Source organism: Hydra vulgaris, chromosome 13 (genome assembly GCF_038396675.1).
Source record: "Hydra vulgaris chromosome 13, alternate assembly HydraT2T_AEP".
NCBI lineage: Eukaryota > Metazoa > Cnidaria > Hydrozoa > Anthoathecata > Hydridae > Hydra > Hydra vulgaris.
Window position 1 is genome coordinate 39,585,001 of NC_088932.1, and position 17,771 is coordinate 39,602,771.

Here is a 17,771-nt window from a genome sequence, read left to right on the forward strand (position 1 = left end):
TGCACATATACAACTGATTTAAAAACTAATAATAATATACAATCCAAATAAACAAAGACTGAAAATAATTAAAATGAATATGATAAACTTTGCAGGCTTAAAATAATTTTACATCTCAAAAATATTTATATATATTATTAGTAGAAGGAATATACTTTTTTAATTTAGTTTTAAAAACAGAAAACGAGACTGACAAATCAAAATTAGGTAGAACAATTTTTTTTCATTAATAAGGTGCGCAATAGTTGATACAAAATTGACTGAACTTGGTTTAACAAATTGGTTAAATTAATAAGTCATTATTTCGTAAAGTATATTTCTAGATTTTAGAGTAAAAAGATCTTTAAAATCAAACAATGATTAGTCATTTTTATAACGAAACATAAAATACTATTATAAGATATTGAATTGATAAATGTTTAGTGCTTTGATATCTTTAAATAAGTTTTTAAAATGCGAAAGACGATTTTCAAAATATATTAGTAGTTTTGCGTGTTTCTAAAGATGGTAAAAGAGTTTTAACTTACTTTTAGAAGGACTTTCCCAAACAATATCCGCATAGTTTATGTATGTAGCTATGAAGTTTTTTGAAGTTTGTGAAGTTTACCCCAGCAGGCATATCAACGTCCTAATGATGTCTATAAGACGTCTTATTTCTCGTCCATAAGACGTCCTTAGTTGGTCTCAAAAGAAAAGCTTGAGTGTGTCTATACTAGACATCCTAGAGACGTTTTTTTAAAACATCCTAGAAACTTTATTGCAGACGCCCTAGAGACGTCTTTTCAGCCGTCCTATGGACGTCTCTGGCTAGTATCATGTGAAAGACTTGAGGACGTCTTATTCAGACGTCCTAGAGACGTCCTAATTTTACCAAGACATTCTTTTAAAACTTATATAAAAATGCAATGATATACAATACACTTTGATAATTAATACAATAACTTAGATTTGATTTAATCTAGGCAAGGGTAGGCATAAAGAGAAATCAAAGTAAATTAAGTGTAATTTGATATATTTAATATAAATTATTAATTTTACAAAAACTTAGAAAAATTTTTCAAACAAATTTACACTTTTCAAATTAAAAACTAATATATTCTGTAGAGTATAATTGATACTATAAAATAAATAAAAGAAAATTACTGAAAAATGCAAAACAAATAAAAAATACAACAGTTGATTATAGTTGATTAAGCCATTATTGATTGATATCAATATTAGTGGATATTCTCTTTAATTGGTCAGAAGAATGCTTAATAACTCTCTCAATAAGATGATGAAAAACCTAATAAAAATGGATGCATGGCATCCATTTTTGTTAGGTTTTTATTTGGCTTTAAAGCAGCATCTAATAAAAACAACAACACATAGTTCAATAAGTTCATAAAATAAAATATACTTAAATACATGTCATGTTCCATAACCAAAGATATTAAAATGCTTTTTTATTTTATTATTAAATCATTGATTTTAATTTCAAATAAATGAGAATACCAGTGATAGCGTTACATAGACTTGTCAACTTTTTAAACTTTTTTTTCTTCTTTAGACCATTCATGCTGTATTGTGACTAAATAGTGTCTGTTGTCAGTCTACATATATAAAAAAACGATAAATGTCATACTGCCAAACATAAATGTTAAAATTGAAACCCTTTTTTTTGAATTATAAAAAATTTTAATATTAATTATAATCAGCAAAACATAAACTTTAGTTGTATCAATTGCATTTTTACTGAAAACTAATGATAACTGTTTTACCTAAAAAGAAACAATACAATAAACATTGAAAATATTCATGGCAATTTTAAAAAAATATTGTAATAATATAAAACATAAAAGGGATCATCCATAAATTACGTAAGGCCAAACTTATTTTAAAAAAAGGAGTAGGAGATGGTAAGCTCTTTTAAGCAGAGATTTTAATTAAACTTAATGGGCTGTAAAATATCGAAGTGAAAAATAAAGCATAGTACTTTCTATATATGGTTGCAAAGTGGTCGAGATAAACTAAATAATGCAAAAAATCTCAAGTTTTATGCTAAACCTTAAAAAAAAAGATATAAGCAAGTAAAGTTCAAGACGTCAAACCTCAATAACTATAAAGAATCGCAACCTATGACAAAGTAGAGTTAAAATAAATTATACATAAATATGTATAATACATGCACACACACACACACACACACACACACACACACACACACACACACACACACACACACACACACACACACACACACACACACACATATATATATATATATATATATACATATATATATATATATATATATATATATATATATATATATATATATATATATATATATCATATATATATATATATATATATATATATATATATATATATATATATATATATATATATATATACACACCTATAATACGAAAGTCCTAATAACGTCCTTATCTAGACGTTACTAGGACGTTCTAATAAAGACGTCTGATTGACGTCTGTGCCCGCTCGGAGGTATGTAGCTTTGAATTAAGGAGTAGTAGAGTTGAGTTGAAATTCCAATACTTTTAGCTATTTAAATAGAAATAAATAATATTTCATGTAATATGATTAGCAAGGAAAATGCCTAGGAGTTTTGTAACCAACTCCCTTTTTTTTCTTCAGTTTTAATCAATAAAAAGTTTAACCAATATTTTTGGAAGAAAGTTTTTATTCATATTTGAGAAAAGGTCATAATATTCACTGTTTGACAGGAACAAATTAGTATTGTCCGAAAACATGATTCTCCAAAGATTAGAAGCTTTATTTATTCATTTATTTAAAGAAAAAATAAACATGGTCCTAAAATAGAACCTTGGGAACGCCACATTTTATCTCGATTTATTTTTTATTTTGAAAATCATCTACTTGAGAAACAAATTGTTTCCTATCAATTAACTTTTATCCTATTTTATTAATTTACCATTAATTCCGCAGAATTTAAGAATTTTTAAGTAAAGTTTTGTGATCTACTGTAACGAAGGTTTTTGATTGATCAATGAAAATACCTAGTGTATATTGTGATTTGCCGAATAAGTTGTAAATTTCATAAATAAATTGTATTTTTGCTTGTTCAGTTTGACTATTTTTTTAAAACTGAACTGGTTTTTATAAAGAAATTAATCAAATTAAGGTAGTTAGAAAGTTTATTCAAATTAAGATGAGTTAAGATATGCTTTATTGAATATAATTTTTTAAAGATTTTGAGAAGGTTAAAAGGGTATAGATAGGCCGATTTATCGTGAATGTAAGGTAACGCATTTTACGAAACCATAAGGCCAATCGAACGGTTAAGTAATTAATGATTGTGTTAGCGCCGACGTTACACAATCATTAAGTAGTAATTAAACTTAACATTTTTTGCGTACTTAAAACCGTATTTAGAAAGTCATTATTTGTACGCGCATATAATGACTATTATATATTATTTGCATAATAACATATAATGACCTCCTTAAATAATGCAACGCGCATGCAACTTATTAATGTGATTATCTTCTACTAATTGTTAATCGTTTATTTTACGAATTTAATGGGTAGCTTTAGAAGCTTTTTTAAACAAATTTTTTTTTATAAACTGCATTTTGGTAAAAAAAATTTTAACCATAATAATATTTTTTATGTTATTAATTTACACAGACACACGCATACATACTTTGATATAAATCAAATTGTTTATTTTGGTTTAAACTTTAAATCAAAGTAAACTGTTTACTTTCGATCTGAAGATAAATTAAATCAAAGAAAAGTTTTAGATTAGTTCCCAGATAGGTATTAAACTTTGATACTTTGATATATATCTATATATCTATATATATATATATATATCTATATATATATATATATATATATATATATATATATATATATATATATATATATATATATATATATATATATATATATATATATATATATATATATATATATATAGATATATGTATATATATATATATATATATATATATATATATATATATATATATATATATATATATATATATATATATATATATATATGTATATATATATATATATATATTTATATATATACATACATACATACATACATACATACATACATACATATATATATATATATATATATATATATATATATATATATATATATATATATATATATATATATATATATATATATATATATATATATATATATATATAGATATATATATATATATATATATATATATATAGATATATAGATATTGTTTTAATTAAATCAAAGTAAAGTTTTAGATGAGTTCCCAGATAGGTATTAAACTTTGATATATTATATATATATATATATATATATATATATATATATATATATATATATATATATATATATATATATATATATATATATATATATATATATATATATATATATATATATATATATGTATGTATGTATGTATGTATGTATATATATAAATATACATTTATTATTTACTTTAAGCATGACAAATATTAATAATTAAAATTATAGCAGTTACATGCTTGCTTCATGGGTACAATAAAGTTATTGGATCAATTTTAATGATCAAAAATTTTGGGAAATGGTTTCAAGTACTTTTATTGTGTTATGTAGTTATTTTATAGTATCTTTTTTATCTCTTGGAGCTATATTATCTGCTGGATTAGGAAACATATGGTGGGTTTCAAAAACATCATTTGAAACTTATGGTTTGTGGAAGGACTGTTTTTATAATATTACACAGAAATGCATTGTCAGAAGTGATATTCTTAAGTTTCGTGTAAACCCAGGTAATCAGTTTAATTTTTTTAATGATAATCTAATGCCAGGTAATCATGATTATTTGTTTGTGCAATTATATTAATAACTTGTTTTGTAAAAATAGTTTTATTTTTCTCTCCAATTTGTTTGTGTAGTTTTTTTAAATTTTCTTTTATTGATTTGAGTTCCACTTCTACTTTCTTTTTGTCATTTTCCTAAAATTTTAACTCTCTTAATAACTTCTGGTACGCAAGGTATTTTTTGAACCACACCAAACAATTTGGCGTGATTCAAACAATACGTTACATACTTTTGCATTTAAACCAAGATGGTTTAATGTGGATTAAAACAAAACCATTTTTTTGATCCATATTACACTATCTTTGTATAAATGCAAACACAAAAATGAGTAGCTTCTAATACTGTAGTGACCCCTCTCCCCCACTTGACTGGTGATATTATTGTGCAAAAAAACAAACTTTATTTTGCTCTTTTAAATTTTTTCATTTTGTTTTCAGGTACTGATCCAATCATAGTATGTTTAGTCATGTCATTTATTTTTATGCTGATCTCAACAACCATATCATTAATAATAACATTTTGCTGTGAAAAAAAGTATAATCTTCAGAAATCTGCAATGCAATTAAATGCAATATTGTTACTTATATCAGGTAAAATTTTTAAAGTAAAGGAGTTATTAGATTTTTCATATCAATCTCATTTATACGATGACTGTATGTATGAATGAGATTGATTACATACAATGCCATTGTATAAATAAATAAACCATTTGAATGAGTCATTTCATTAAAGATATTGTCTCATTCTTTAGCTTATTGATCTCGGGTTTGTCCAGTATTTAAAAAATTTTCAAATTTATATTTGCATTAAAAGTTATGTTAATTAAATTTATGGTATATATATAACTACATAAATTGGGTAAAATTTTAATGCTTCAATGAATTCCAAGGACAAATAATTACAGACAAAATAATTCTTTGGACAAATAATCCAATGGACATGTAAACCCATGTTTAAACCATGTTTAAACCATGTTTAAACCATGTTTAAACCATGTTTAAACCATGTTTAAACCATGTTTAAACCATGGCAATGATAAATGCAGTGTAAAAGTTCTTATGAAAATCTTTTTTTCTTGGTAGCTGTTAAAAGTAGTTTAAACCTAACATTTAAAAATTAATCAACATTTTAAAAGTTTGTAATCTTGATTTGAATATTTGATATTTGAATTAGTATTAAACATTTTCTTTTTAAGGATATAAATCTAAAATCTTTACAGTATTAATAATCTGTTAGATAAAAACTTTTTTATATGTTAGATTTAACAAAAAAAAAACTTTTAATATTTAAAAAATTACCTTTTAAAAAAAATTATAAAACAAGATTTTATTTAAACTATTATTTTTTCTTTCAGTTATTTGTTCTGTTGATGGAATGATTTATAGTGAATATCAACTAAGACATCTATTGATAGTTAATGATAGAGGATGGTCATTTTTTGCAGCCTGGGCTGGTACTATACTTCAAGTTTCAGCATTTTTGTTAATGTTGTTCAAGATTTGTTTTCATCTACGAATGAGTGTTAGGGTGTCAAATAGGGGAACATTTTTTTAAATTAATTTTTCAAGTTTTAGTAAAATGTTCAAAAGACTAAATAGTGTTTTTGTGTTTTCATTAGACAATTTTTCAGGCTTTTAATAAAACACTTAAGCGGTAGCTGATGGGTAGCTAAATTGTACTGAAAATGCCTCACTTAGCTGAATAGTACTGAAAATGATTTACTTGAATAGCTTTAAGATATACATTAAATAAAATGCCAACAATTAATTTTGGTATTGAAGATAGTACTACTACTAAAATAATATCAAACATGCGATTTAAAATAACATCAAAACTACTCCTACTTCTATTAAGGTACTGATTTGGTTTGTGCAAATTTACGTGGTCCTGATTTTATATTTATTCAATAGCTTATCTTATCACTAACATTTTACATTATTTCACGTATCTCACATAATTTTAAAATATTTTTAAAAGTTTTTACAGTAACTGTTGTACTCCGTATAAAAACGGTATCTTTTTTTTACTTTTTTTAAGTATATGTATAAAGACATGTAAAAAATTTTGAAATTTTAAAAGCTATTATTATTTTTGTAAATTATGATTGTAAAAGTGTATCTATAAGATATTTAAAAATATTTTAATAATATTAAGAATTTTTTAATGGTATATTTTAATTGATGTAAACCAATCACCGAACAATAAAAATCAAGTAACTATTTTTTTTCTTTTTAAACGTGCATTGTATACAACGCAAAAAATTGTGCTTTTATGTCAAAATTATATTTTTAAATTGTTTATTGTAATTGCTGTATTTAAGATATGCAATGCATAAATAAAATTGTAAACATTAAGTTATAATTTTTTTTCCAAAATTTTAGCGACTAATGTATAAAAAGTTTTAAGGGCAAAAATTTGGCAAAATATTTATGATGCATTGCTATTTACATGCATTGAACAATAGATTTGCATAATCAAATATTTGAATGATAGTTTATCTGATATATGTAATACTAAAGGTTAACAGCAAAAAAAGTCTTAAACATAAAACTAAGGATTACACTTATTCAGTGCCCCACCCCAGAGTCTGAAAGTCCAAAAATATCTTAGAAATTGAGGACTTTTTTTTTTAGTAGACGCAAATGTGGTACAAAATTAAAAATATTTCAACATCCCCCACCCACCCACCAAAAATTCCTGGAGCCGTCACTGCATATACTCTAAATTGTATGGAAGAATTTGAACGATAAAAAGAATATTAATTTAAACAATACAATTTAAAACGATTCTTAATAAATTTATTTTAAAACAATAGTACCGAATGTAAGTTGATAATTAAAAAATGCAAAACTGCGTTTTGAAACATTTTTTAAATTAATGTGTCAATAACTACACAAAAGAACATCTTTAATTGATATTTAATGTTTACTTTTTTGTGGGTATTTTGGTACACTCTGTCTCACTGTGCACAGTGGAACAGAGTATGCCAAAAAAAAACAACCAGCAAACCGACTAATCTAAAAAGATATATTTCACAGATAAATAAATAATAAAAAGTCGCACTTTTTTCTGTCGTAAAAATTTATTTAAACTGTAAGCATAAATACAAATAAGCAGTGGTTTAAATAGTAGAAAATGAAAAAATCTATGATTTTTAAAAAAAGTAGTATGAAATGCTTTTTAAATGCCATAAGACCAAAGATCATTATAGTGCACAGTGCGACGTTGGATGGCAAAAATTGAAATTTTTTTGTTTTTGTGTCGAAGATTCGAAAGCTAACACATTCAATATGCATCTGATAACATATCAAAAATTTTAACAATTTTTTTATTAAGATATTTAGGTCAAAGTTAAAATGTTTGATCAAGAGTGTGATTTAAGAGAAATTTTATGGGTGATGTTCCGTCCTATATATATATATATATATATATATATATATATTATATATATATATATATATATATATATATATATATATATATATATATATATATATATATATATATATATATATATATATATATATATATATATATATATATATATATAATTATTTTTAGTATTTTCCCAGTTATATATATACATTATGGATTACATGAGACTAATTTTAGTTAACTTTTTTCAGAAATATTTGAAAGTAGGGTTAAAATATGAAAAAGTATTGAAAAATAAAATGATAGTTTAACTTTAGTGGAGCTGAAAAACTGATATTTAAAAATTTAATGAAAGATGGAGCCGCACCTTTTAACTCTTTTTAGGAATAATTGTTTTTATTTGATGCAAGGTCTTTGTAAAATGTCTTTTTTAGTATCTGTAATCAGTTGGGAATCGAGAGTTTTTGATGTTTTAGATATGACTTTTTCAGACATTGTCAAAACTCTAACTCTAAATTTAATTCTAAATTTAAGAATGTTTATGCTTACGTTGAGTGAAAATTTTTTTCAAAAGGTGATTGGAGTTTGAAAACCAAAAGTCTCCGACTGATTGACCGCCGCTAACTCAAAGGCAAGGGCAATGAGTTAATTTCCATCTTCTACTACATTCAATTTATCCAAAAGTTTTTAATTTCGTTTAATTATTTTTAAGTTTAAATTTCCGCTGCAAACTCAATTTTGAGCTGTCTTATATTTGACACCTAAAGTTTGCGCCTGAGTCACCGAATCGTCATTTCGCTCAACACATTCAACAACTCTTCATCTGCCATTCGGTGAAGCTAAAACGTTAAGTATTTTTTCAACTTGTTTGATTTTATGTATTTCACGCCGAAAAATCGGACGGTTTTGGTTGTTCCAGAAGTGGATGTAAGCAAATTAGGTGAAATAAATGCTGATACGGATTCAATTTAATAACAGACTTTCAAGTCTGTTATTAAATTAAAAAGCGCAAGTGCGCTTCTACTGCGCCGCGGCTGCTCAAACTCATGTTCCAGAAGTCAGTAATGACCTATAAGCTTACGTTATGAATTCGCAATTACAAACTATGTATATATCATTTACATATTACGATTTCTTAATTACAATTTATTTATTCTTAATTACATTTTGCGATTTCTTATTTACATATGTTTCTCAATTACATAAAAATCATGTTCAAATTTTCGCCATTTTCATTTGTTTTTTTCCTATTTGCAATTTTCCTATGTTATCAGTGAATGGTCTTTTTTTTTTTTAAAGTGATTCAAGAAGATTTAACGATCAACAAAAAAGCATTTAACAAGAAAGTACATGCCTTCTTCCTTACCGATAACGCAAAATATACCAAGAGCTCGCTACGAATTGTGAATATCTTGCTTCTAAACAAAAGCACTCTAACGATTGCGTCACTGCCAATCCCACTGCGCCACAACGTTTTTTTTTTGGTACCTTCTTTTTATTTGGCGTTCCTTCAACATCTGCCACCCGGGCAAACTGTACCTTTTGCCCCTCTCAGCGCCCATATTCTTGGAAATCGGAGGAACATTTTTTTAGCTGATATATAAACCAAAAAAGTAAAATTATTTGCTACTTTATTTTGAAAAATTCTTTTAATTTAAACAAAAAAATCAGATTCTTTTTTCTTTTCAGTATCTTTAAAATATATTATTATGAGTCAAAAAATTATCTTAAAAGTAAATATACACTTAAATTTAAATTGAAAATTCGTTATTTTAGGTAAATAAAAATCTCACATTTTTCAGTTTTCTTTGAAAATAATATCAAATTTTTTAACATCTTTTAACAATTAAATATAAAATTAAAACTTCATGAAAAAATTATTTTCACTTTTGAAATAAAAAATATTTGTACTTTGATATTATTTAAAATAGTTAACTTAATTTATAAAAAAGTTGTGATGGGTTTATTGCCATTTGTTGTTGCTTTGTGTCACTGTGCTACGGGTCAAAATTATTTGAAATTTTAAACATACATACTTTATTATATAAATTTTTTGAAATTTTGTGCGGCCGTGGCGCAGTAGTTAGAACGCTTGCTTTATATGCAGGAGATCCAGGTTCGAAACGAGCTTTGGGCGTATTTTCGCGTCACGGTAAGGAAGGAAGCGTGAACTTCCTGGTTAAATGCACTTCTGCGGTGCTCTGTGACAAGACCGTTAGGACTTCTTGAGGCACCTAAAATTAAAAAAATAAAAAAATAAAAATGAAATAAAAATAACTTAGAGCTTTTTATTAAAAAAATGACTTTGGCCAGCCTTTTGTAATGTAATCCCTCCACATTGCACTGCGCTACGGGTGACGCTTTTCATTTTCGCGGCTGCATATTATTCATGTTCTGGTGAAGGGTTTAAGTATGGAGTTGCAAAAGGATTTAGAACACGGAGCAAATCTACAGCAGCCCTAAAAGATCACGAAGACTCCAGTTTCATAAAGCCACAAATTTTCTAAAGATTGAGAAAGATATTTTAAAGTTTACAACAAATAATGCTCAAGTTGACTAAATGTATACGGAGAAGTAACCAGTATTATAAACCAGTACGTCGAAAAAGTTTGCTTGCTCATCTCGGAACATTTCTATTTGATATGATGAATCCTCAGATATTACAAATTACAAAACGTTTAATATAAGAACTTGCAGTGACTGCAAGTTCAAATAAGTTAACGATGAACATGCAATATCATAACTACTGTCAGGTTTGTTACTATCTCAGCATTGTCCAATCAATGTATGCAATTGTTGGGGCTTATTCAAAGCGTGATGCTTTTTTCGATCAAATTTAAGAAGATATAATGCATGAATCTGAATCAAATGAATACATAATATTGCGACTGAAGTCTATGCCAATGACTCAATGGATGACACAAACAGAATTAGTACAAATGATTTTATGGAGGAGGGTGAAATAAGAGAAATTAATAAACAGAAGAGAATTTCTATTTCTATAAGTGTATTAATGTTTTCTAATTTTTAAAACCTAAACCGGCCTCAAAAATTAGAAAAAAATAACTGAAATTTTTTAAATAAGTTTTTGTTCTTTGTTCAAAACAATTAAATACAAATAATAAAAAGTTACAGAACTCTGTACAATATTGAACAGTCTTCAAATTAAGTCTTCAGCTTTCATCAGAAAAAATACTTTTTGAGCTGCAAGTCTCTTTTAAATTATTTGCTATTCTAGAGAATTTATAGAAATAGTTACCAGAAGTTAGTCTGACAAATAATGTTGCAGTATTCTGCATTCAAAAATCGTCTCTGAGACTTGCAGAACTTAGGTAAGATAAGGAATTTAATAGAATTCTTAAGGCGAAAAAAAACATACCTGGAATCAAACAAGTCAATGAGTCTGAAACCAAAGTTACGCCGACACAAAATGTTATTCCTAAAACATTACACGACTCAGTAATTACTGAGAAGCATACAATGGGAGGCAAATTACTGACTTTGTCAAATCAATTGATGCTATTCAAAAGAGTTTGAGCGGTAGATTTTAACAGGATGAAATAAAAAATACTTGTAAGAGTAAGAAAAAAATATAACTTTGTCTACTACAACTAGTAGACAAACTGACTTTTTTTGTGTATTTTTAGAGAGCATTTTGAAAGGTTATTTATATTAGATATTATATATAATAAAAAACTATGTTGTTATTTTGGCAAGTGCCATTGTGTTTTGGTTTGCCACCCCTGCCCTTAGGTCCTTCCAGAGTGCCTGTTTAGCTAAATTTAAAAAGAGATAGCTAAATTTTAAGTATTAGTAGTATTTTAACTTTATTGAAAATCCGGCAAAAATACTACCAATTCCAATTAAGACATTTATTAATTCAATTCTTGATTTAATAAATAAAAATTGAATTGAATCTTGAATTAATAAAAAAATATAAAAACTTGAATGGTTTAAATAACTGTCTGCATCGCACTCTTACTAATAAAAAAGGAAATAGATTAACATTCCGTGAAACATTAAACATTTTGAAATAATTTTTACACAAAACATCATATATTTATTTTTGTGCATACTAAAAAATAATACAAATATATAGAAAACTGGAGTTTTTTTTCCGGATTGATTTAGTTTACCGGTAATAAAGAGTTGTAAACCGATAGTTTTTATATTTGAACATTAAAGCATATTTATTTATTCTATCATTTTGTTTTTTATAACTTTAAATAACAAAAGTTTTTGTATAATAATCGAGTCGGTTCTTTATAACACTTCAAACCCGAAAAATAAATTGAAGTATCTTACTACAGAGGTAGCCAGAATATTTTTTTACTTATAAAAAGTCGATTTGTAAACGCGTAATTACTTAAATTTAATGCATAATTTGTATGAAAAAAACATAACGGCAAGTACCGTTGTGTCTTTTTCCACCGAATTATATGTTGAACATAACGGGAATTACCGATTATAAAACAAGAAATCTTAGGTTATGTTAGCGTTATGTCGATATAATGATATAATGGTTAATTAGTTAGTTATATTATAAAAAGGCATAAATGCTTCGATTTACAAAAAGTTTTTAAACAATAACGCATTATAGCTTAATGTGTTTTAAAGCGGATGGTCGTAGAGTTTGCACTATAATTTTATTTTTTATATCTGTTTAATTAATATAATCGGTCATTTATAACCATTTATTTATTTTATTTATTAATTTCTAACTCTTAATATAATTTTTAAAATTTTAAGTGATATTTTATAGTTTTATGCGTTGTATATAACAAATGGGCAAAGCCAATGGAGATAAAAAAGCAACTACTGCGAACAGGTCAATATTTCGACATATTTTAACAAGAAACCTAAATCATCAGAACAGGTTAATAAAACAGAAAGCTTAATTATTTCGATACCGCGCACTTCTCAATTATCTGAAAAGGAAAAAACACTCCTTGCAGTAGTGAAAGATATTTTAGAACCTTCAACTTTTATTGAGAATATTATTTAAACTCAAAGTCTTTAAATCAGAATACAAGATATGGATTAGTTAAAAAAACTGTTTTCCTGGATCTGACTTTATTTATCCTTTTTTAACACATGTTAAAGACAAAGAAGTAAAACGATACTTAAATCAATATCACTTCACAAAGTTTTCTATGTTTCTGTTATAAAGATGGTTTCGGGTAAAAATATTGGTTGATAACAAATAAAAGTTGATAAACAGGTGGTCTTAATAAGCTTGGTGTGGACAAGTAAATTTTGCCAAAATTATTTAACGTGTAGAAGCACGCATAAGAATGCGCAAAACCATATTAAGTGTCATCCATAAATTACTTCAAGCAACTGTGACCATTTTTGAGCTCCATCGTAACGTTTTTGTAAAAAGTTCCGTACAAATCTTTACAAAACCACTAACCCCTTCCTTTCCAGAATGTGGCGTATTTTAAAGACGACCCTTTATGTGAATTAAAATGACATAGATAAAATACGGCTACTCGGTTTAGTTAAGGCAATTTTAAAATATTATTGCGTTTGTATGATATTTTGTTGAGTACGACATATTTCCTTTAAATGATCAGGTCTATGAATTATGAAAAGACGAAAAAAATAGAAATGACAAATTTGAATTGAATTTTAAATAAATACTTTTTTTAGGTGAAATGAACATCATAGTTTAATAATATTATCTTTTCTGATCGTTTTTTGTGGCAATTTTTCTTAATTATAAACTCTTTCTTGGTCGGAATTCTAATATGTTTTGTAAAAATTGATAAAAGTATTGTATTTTAACAACTATATGTAGTTAATATACGTCAGAACCAATTAGAATTAGGGTGTTTTGTGGGTGAAGGCACTTTTTAAAAAGATTTCAACTAAGTTCATGTTAACGCTGATGAGCGAATTGATCTAAAAACTCCGAAATGGTGTCCTTTAGATTCTCCATTTGAGGTAGAAAAAAGGTTTTGAAAATTATATAAAAAAAAGTTTTTAAATATTAAAAAAACCTAGAGCAAAAAAAAAAAAGTAACATCTAAAGCTCTTGCTTGGACATAATACGCTGATAAAATCATGCTAATTTCAAATAAAAGAATTTGTAAATTGCCTTAACTACACCGAGTAGTTAAGCTTTTGAACTTTAATTAGCCCTCCCCCCCCTCCTTTGGTGAGTGATAAAACCCGCCCCTGGGTAAGAAAAGACAAACAAACAAGAAATATTAAAACATTCAGGAACTATTCAAAAAAAAGTTTAATACGCGTTCTATTTGAAAAACTCTATCCAAAGATTCTGATATCACTAAGTCTAATACGTTTGTTGATTCCTTGTTATTTATTTAAAATATTGGTTGATTTATATTTTGAATAATTAAAGGCAACACATAAATGTAAACCTGAATATTGATTTTTTTAAACAACTTATAGTAGTAGTTGAATGAACCTACAATTTGCTTGTTATTTTCCTTACTACTTCAATATGTAGTTGCTTAACTTCAATATCAATTAATAATTCATTAAACTTATTGTTTAATAATATTGCATTAGTATACCAGCAAAACAGATGACAGTGTTTTCTTGTCAATTTAATTGATGCAGATTTTGCAGACTCTAATTCCTCGAATACCATATCAAAAGGGCTCGTTGATAGTTTTTTCTATAGCAAGCATTTTGTTGCATTTGTTTTTAACAATAACTAGTTCTTTCTTTCCACCTTGAATTGAACCAAATTAGTGTTTACTTTTTAAAATATATTCAATGTCTTTAGCATTCGAGCAGGTTTCAAAATTTTTACTCTGTTTGCGTTGTTGGTTAATTATACTAAAACAGGACTGCTATGTACATCTTTTCTGGGTTTGAAATGATAATCTCTTTTAATTATACTTTTACTTATGCTTATTTCTCTAAATAGATCATTAACCAATCTGCAGTAACACTCTTTATGGTTTTTAGTATGAATCTCCTTTCTGCTTGAAATTCTGATTTAAACGAATCCTCTCTTCGCAATTGATGTCCAATTTTTGAACTTCTTATTAATATCATCTCTTGATTCCACTAGACGCGTTCTACCCAATGTAGCCGACAAACAGGTTGATTTATTGCCTGACCTTCGTATCACTCCAGCTTCTGTATCTAAAGTGGCTTCCTGCTTAGACCCTTCTACAGCTTGCGGTTTGGACAACATACCTGTTACAGTCTTGCAAAAGTGTTCTCCTGTTATCTATATTTTTAATACTGTTTAACAAGTGCTAATCAGAGTTGTTTTCTAGCCTGCTGGAAAGCGGCATTGGTTATCCCTAATTTTTAAAATTCTGGAGAGCGATCTGATTCGTCTAACTACCGTTCCATCAGTCTTGTTACTGTCATAAGCAAGGTTTTTGAGTCTTTAATTAACAAACATTTAATCTCTTATCTTAAATCTAATAACTTACTTTCTGATCATCAATATCGATTTCAATCTTTTAGTTCTACTGCTGATTTGTTAACGATAATAATTGATAGGTTTTATCGTGCATTATATAGATGTGGAGAGGCTAAGGCTATTGATCTTGAGATTTCTGAAGCTTTTGATAAAGTTTGGCATGCTAGTCTTCTCCATTAGCTTTCTTCTTACGGTATATCAGGTAACATCTTTAAGATTATCAAATCCTTCCTTACCAATCGTAGTTTTGTCCACCAGGGATATTTGTCGTAAATTTGTCCTCCAGGGACGGCACTCTTCTTCATATCCTGTAACTTTAGGGGTGCCTCAAGGTTTTATCCTTGGCCCTATACTCTTTTTAACTTACATTAACGACCCGCCAGAAATTCTCACATTTAAGTTCGCTGATGATATTACCATTTATTTTTATCTTGATAAGAAGCCAACACTCTCTGATTACTTGGAGGGGACATTTGAGCTTGAAAAAGATCTCACTTCTGCTACAGCATGGGGCTCTCAGTGGCTGGTGAATTTTAACTCAAATAAAACTCAACTGTTTTCAGCTAATCGTTATCGTAATAACTAGATTTTCCTATATTTATGAACGGTAATGTACTCGATGAGTCATCCACTCTTCATCTTTCAGTTCCAATCATTATCACATCGTCGTAATGTTGCTTCTTTTTCTCTTTTCTATAAATCCTATAATGGGCAATGCTCTAAAGAGCTAGCGTCTCTTGTACCATCTACTAAAATTAATTCTCGTGTTACTCGTGATTCAATTAAGTCTAATCCTTTTATTGCGACTGTTCCAAAGTGCTCCAAAAATTTTTATCTGTCTAGTTTTTTTTCTCGAACATCAGTCCTTTAAAATTCGCTTCCTTCATCTTGTTTTCCTGATTCATATAATTTGCAATATTTTAAGCCGTCTGTTAATCGTTATCTTGCTCTATAAAATTTTTCTTTTGTCTTTTAGTAACTTCCAACTCAAATAGTGGTTGCTTGCAGCCTTGTTGGAAGTGAAGCTGTTGCAAAAAAAAAAAAAAAAAAAAAAAAGTATATATATGTACGCAGAGTTGTCATATTATTAATCATCTTTATAAATTTTATGTGTATAAAATAGGATTAATATGACAACTATGTGTGTGTGTGAGTGAGTATATATATATATATATATATATATATATATATATATATATATATATATATATATATATATATATATATATATATATATATATATATATATATATATATATATATATATATATATATATATATATATGAAGACCTCAGTGGAAAAACCGGCGTTGTCACATTTAAAAAGTATTGAGAAAGGATTTATTGATCATTAATAAAAGTCTTTATCTAAAACAAATGAAACTAAGCAATTTAAAAAAATTTATATTATAATTATTTTATTTAAAATTTATTCAAAACAAAACATTTTGTAATTTTTTATACAAAATTTTTTTTTTCTTCGCTTTAAATAAAGACATTTATTAATGATCAACAAATACTTTCTCAATACTTTTTAAATGTGACAGCCGGTTTTTCCACTGAGGTCTTCATATATATATATATATATATATATATATATATATATATATATATATATATATTATATATATATATATATATATATATATATATATATATATATATATATATATATATATATATATATATATATATATATATACACACATACAGTAGTGGCCAAAAATTAAGGCCGGTCAGAAAAATTAACAAAAATTTTGCATTTTAAACTGGTCATTGAATAAACGCAACACAAAATGCAAAATTAATGAAAAAAAAAAAAAAAGTTAAAAAATAATCATTAATTGTTAATTGAATAAAATAATAGTTATAGCACCAATATACAGCTAAGTTTTTGGCCCCTAATATATACACACACACACACACACACACACACACACACACACACACACACACACACACACACACACACACACACACAGTTGTCGTATTATTATTCACCTTTACTAATTTTATGTGTTTATAAAATACGAATAATAATGATGAATAATATGACACAGTTGTCGTATTATTATTCACCTTGACTAATTTTATGTGTTTATAAAATACGAATAATAATGATGAATAATATGACATTTTAAA

At 26.4% G+C, this 17,771-nt stretch overlaps 1 protein-coding gene across 1 annotated transcript; it reads left to right on the plus strand.

Moving 5' to 3' along the window:
• Nucleotides 1-4,484: 4,484 nt before the first annotated feature.
• Nucleotides 4,485-7,195, plus strand: LOC105845921 (epithelial membrane protein 1). Its single transcript, XM_065815233.1, has 3 exons — nt 4,485-4,791; nt 5,281-5,433; nt 6,198-7,195. The coding sequence occupies exons 1-3, from the start codon at nt 4,584-4,586 to the stop codon at nt 6,395-6,397; spliced, it is 561 nt and encodes a 186-aa protein (XP_065671305.1). The 5' UTR covers nt 4,485-4,583; the 3' UTR covers nt 6,398-7,195.
• Nucleotides 7,196-17,771: the final 10,576 nt, after the last annotated feature.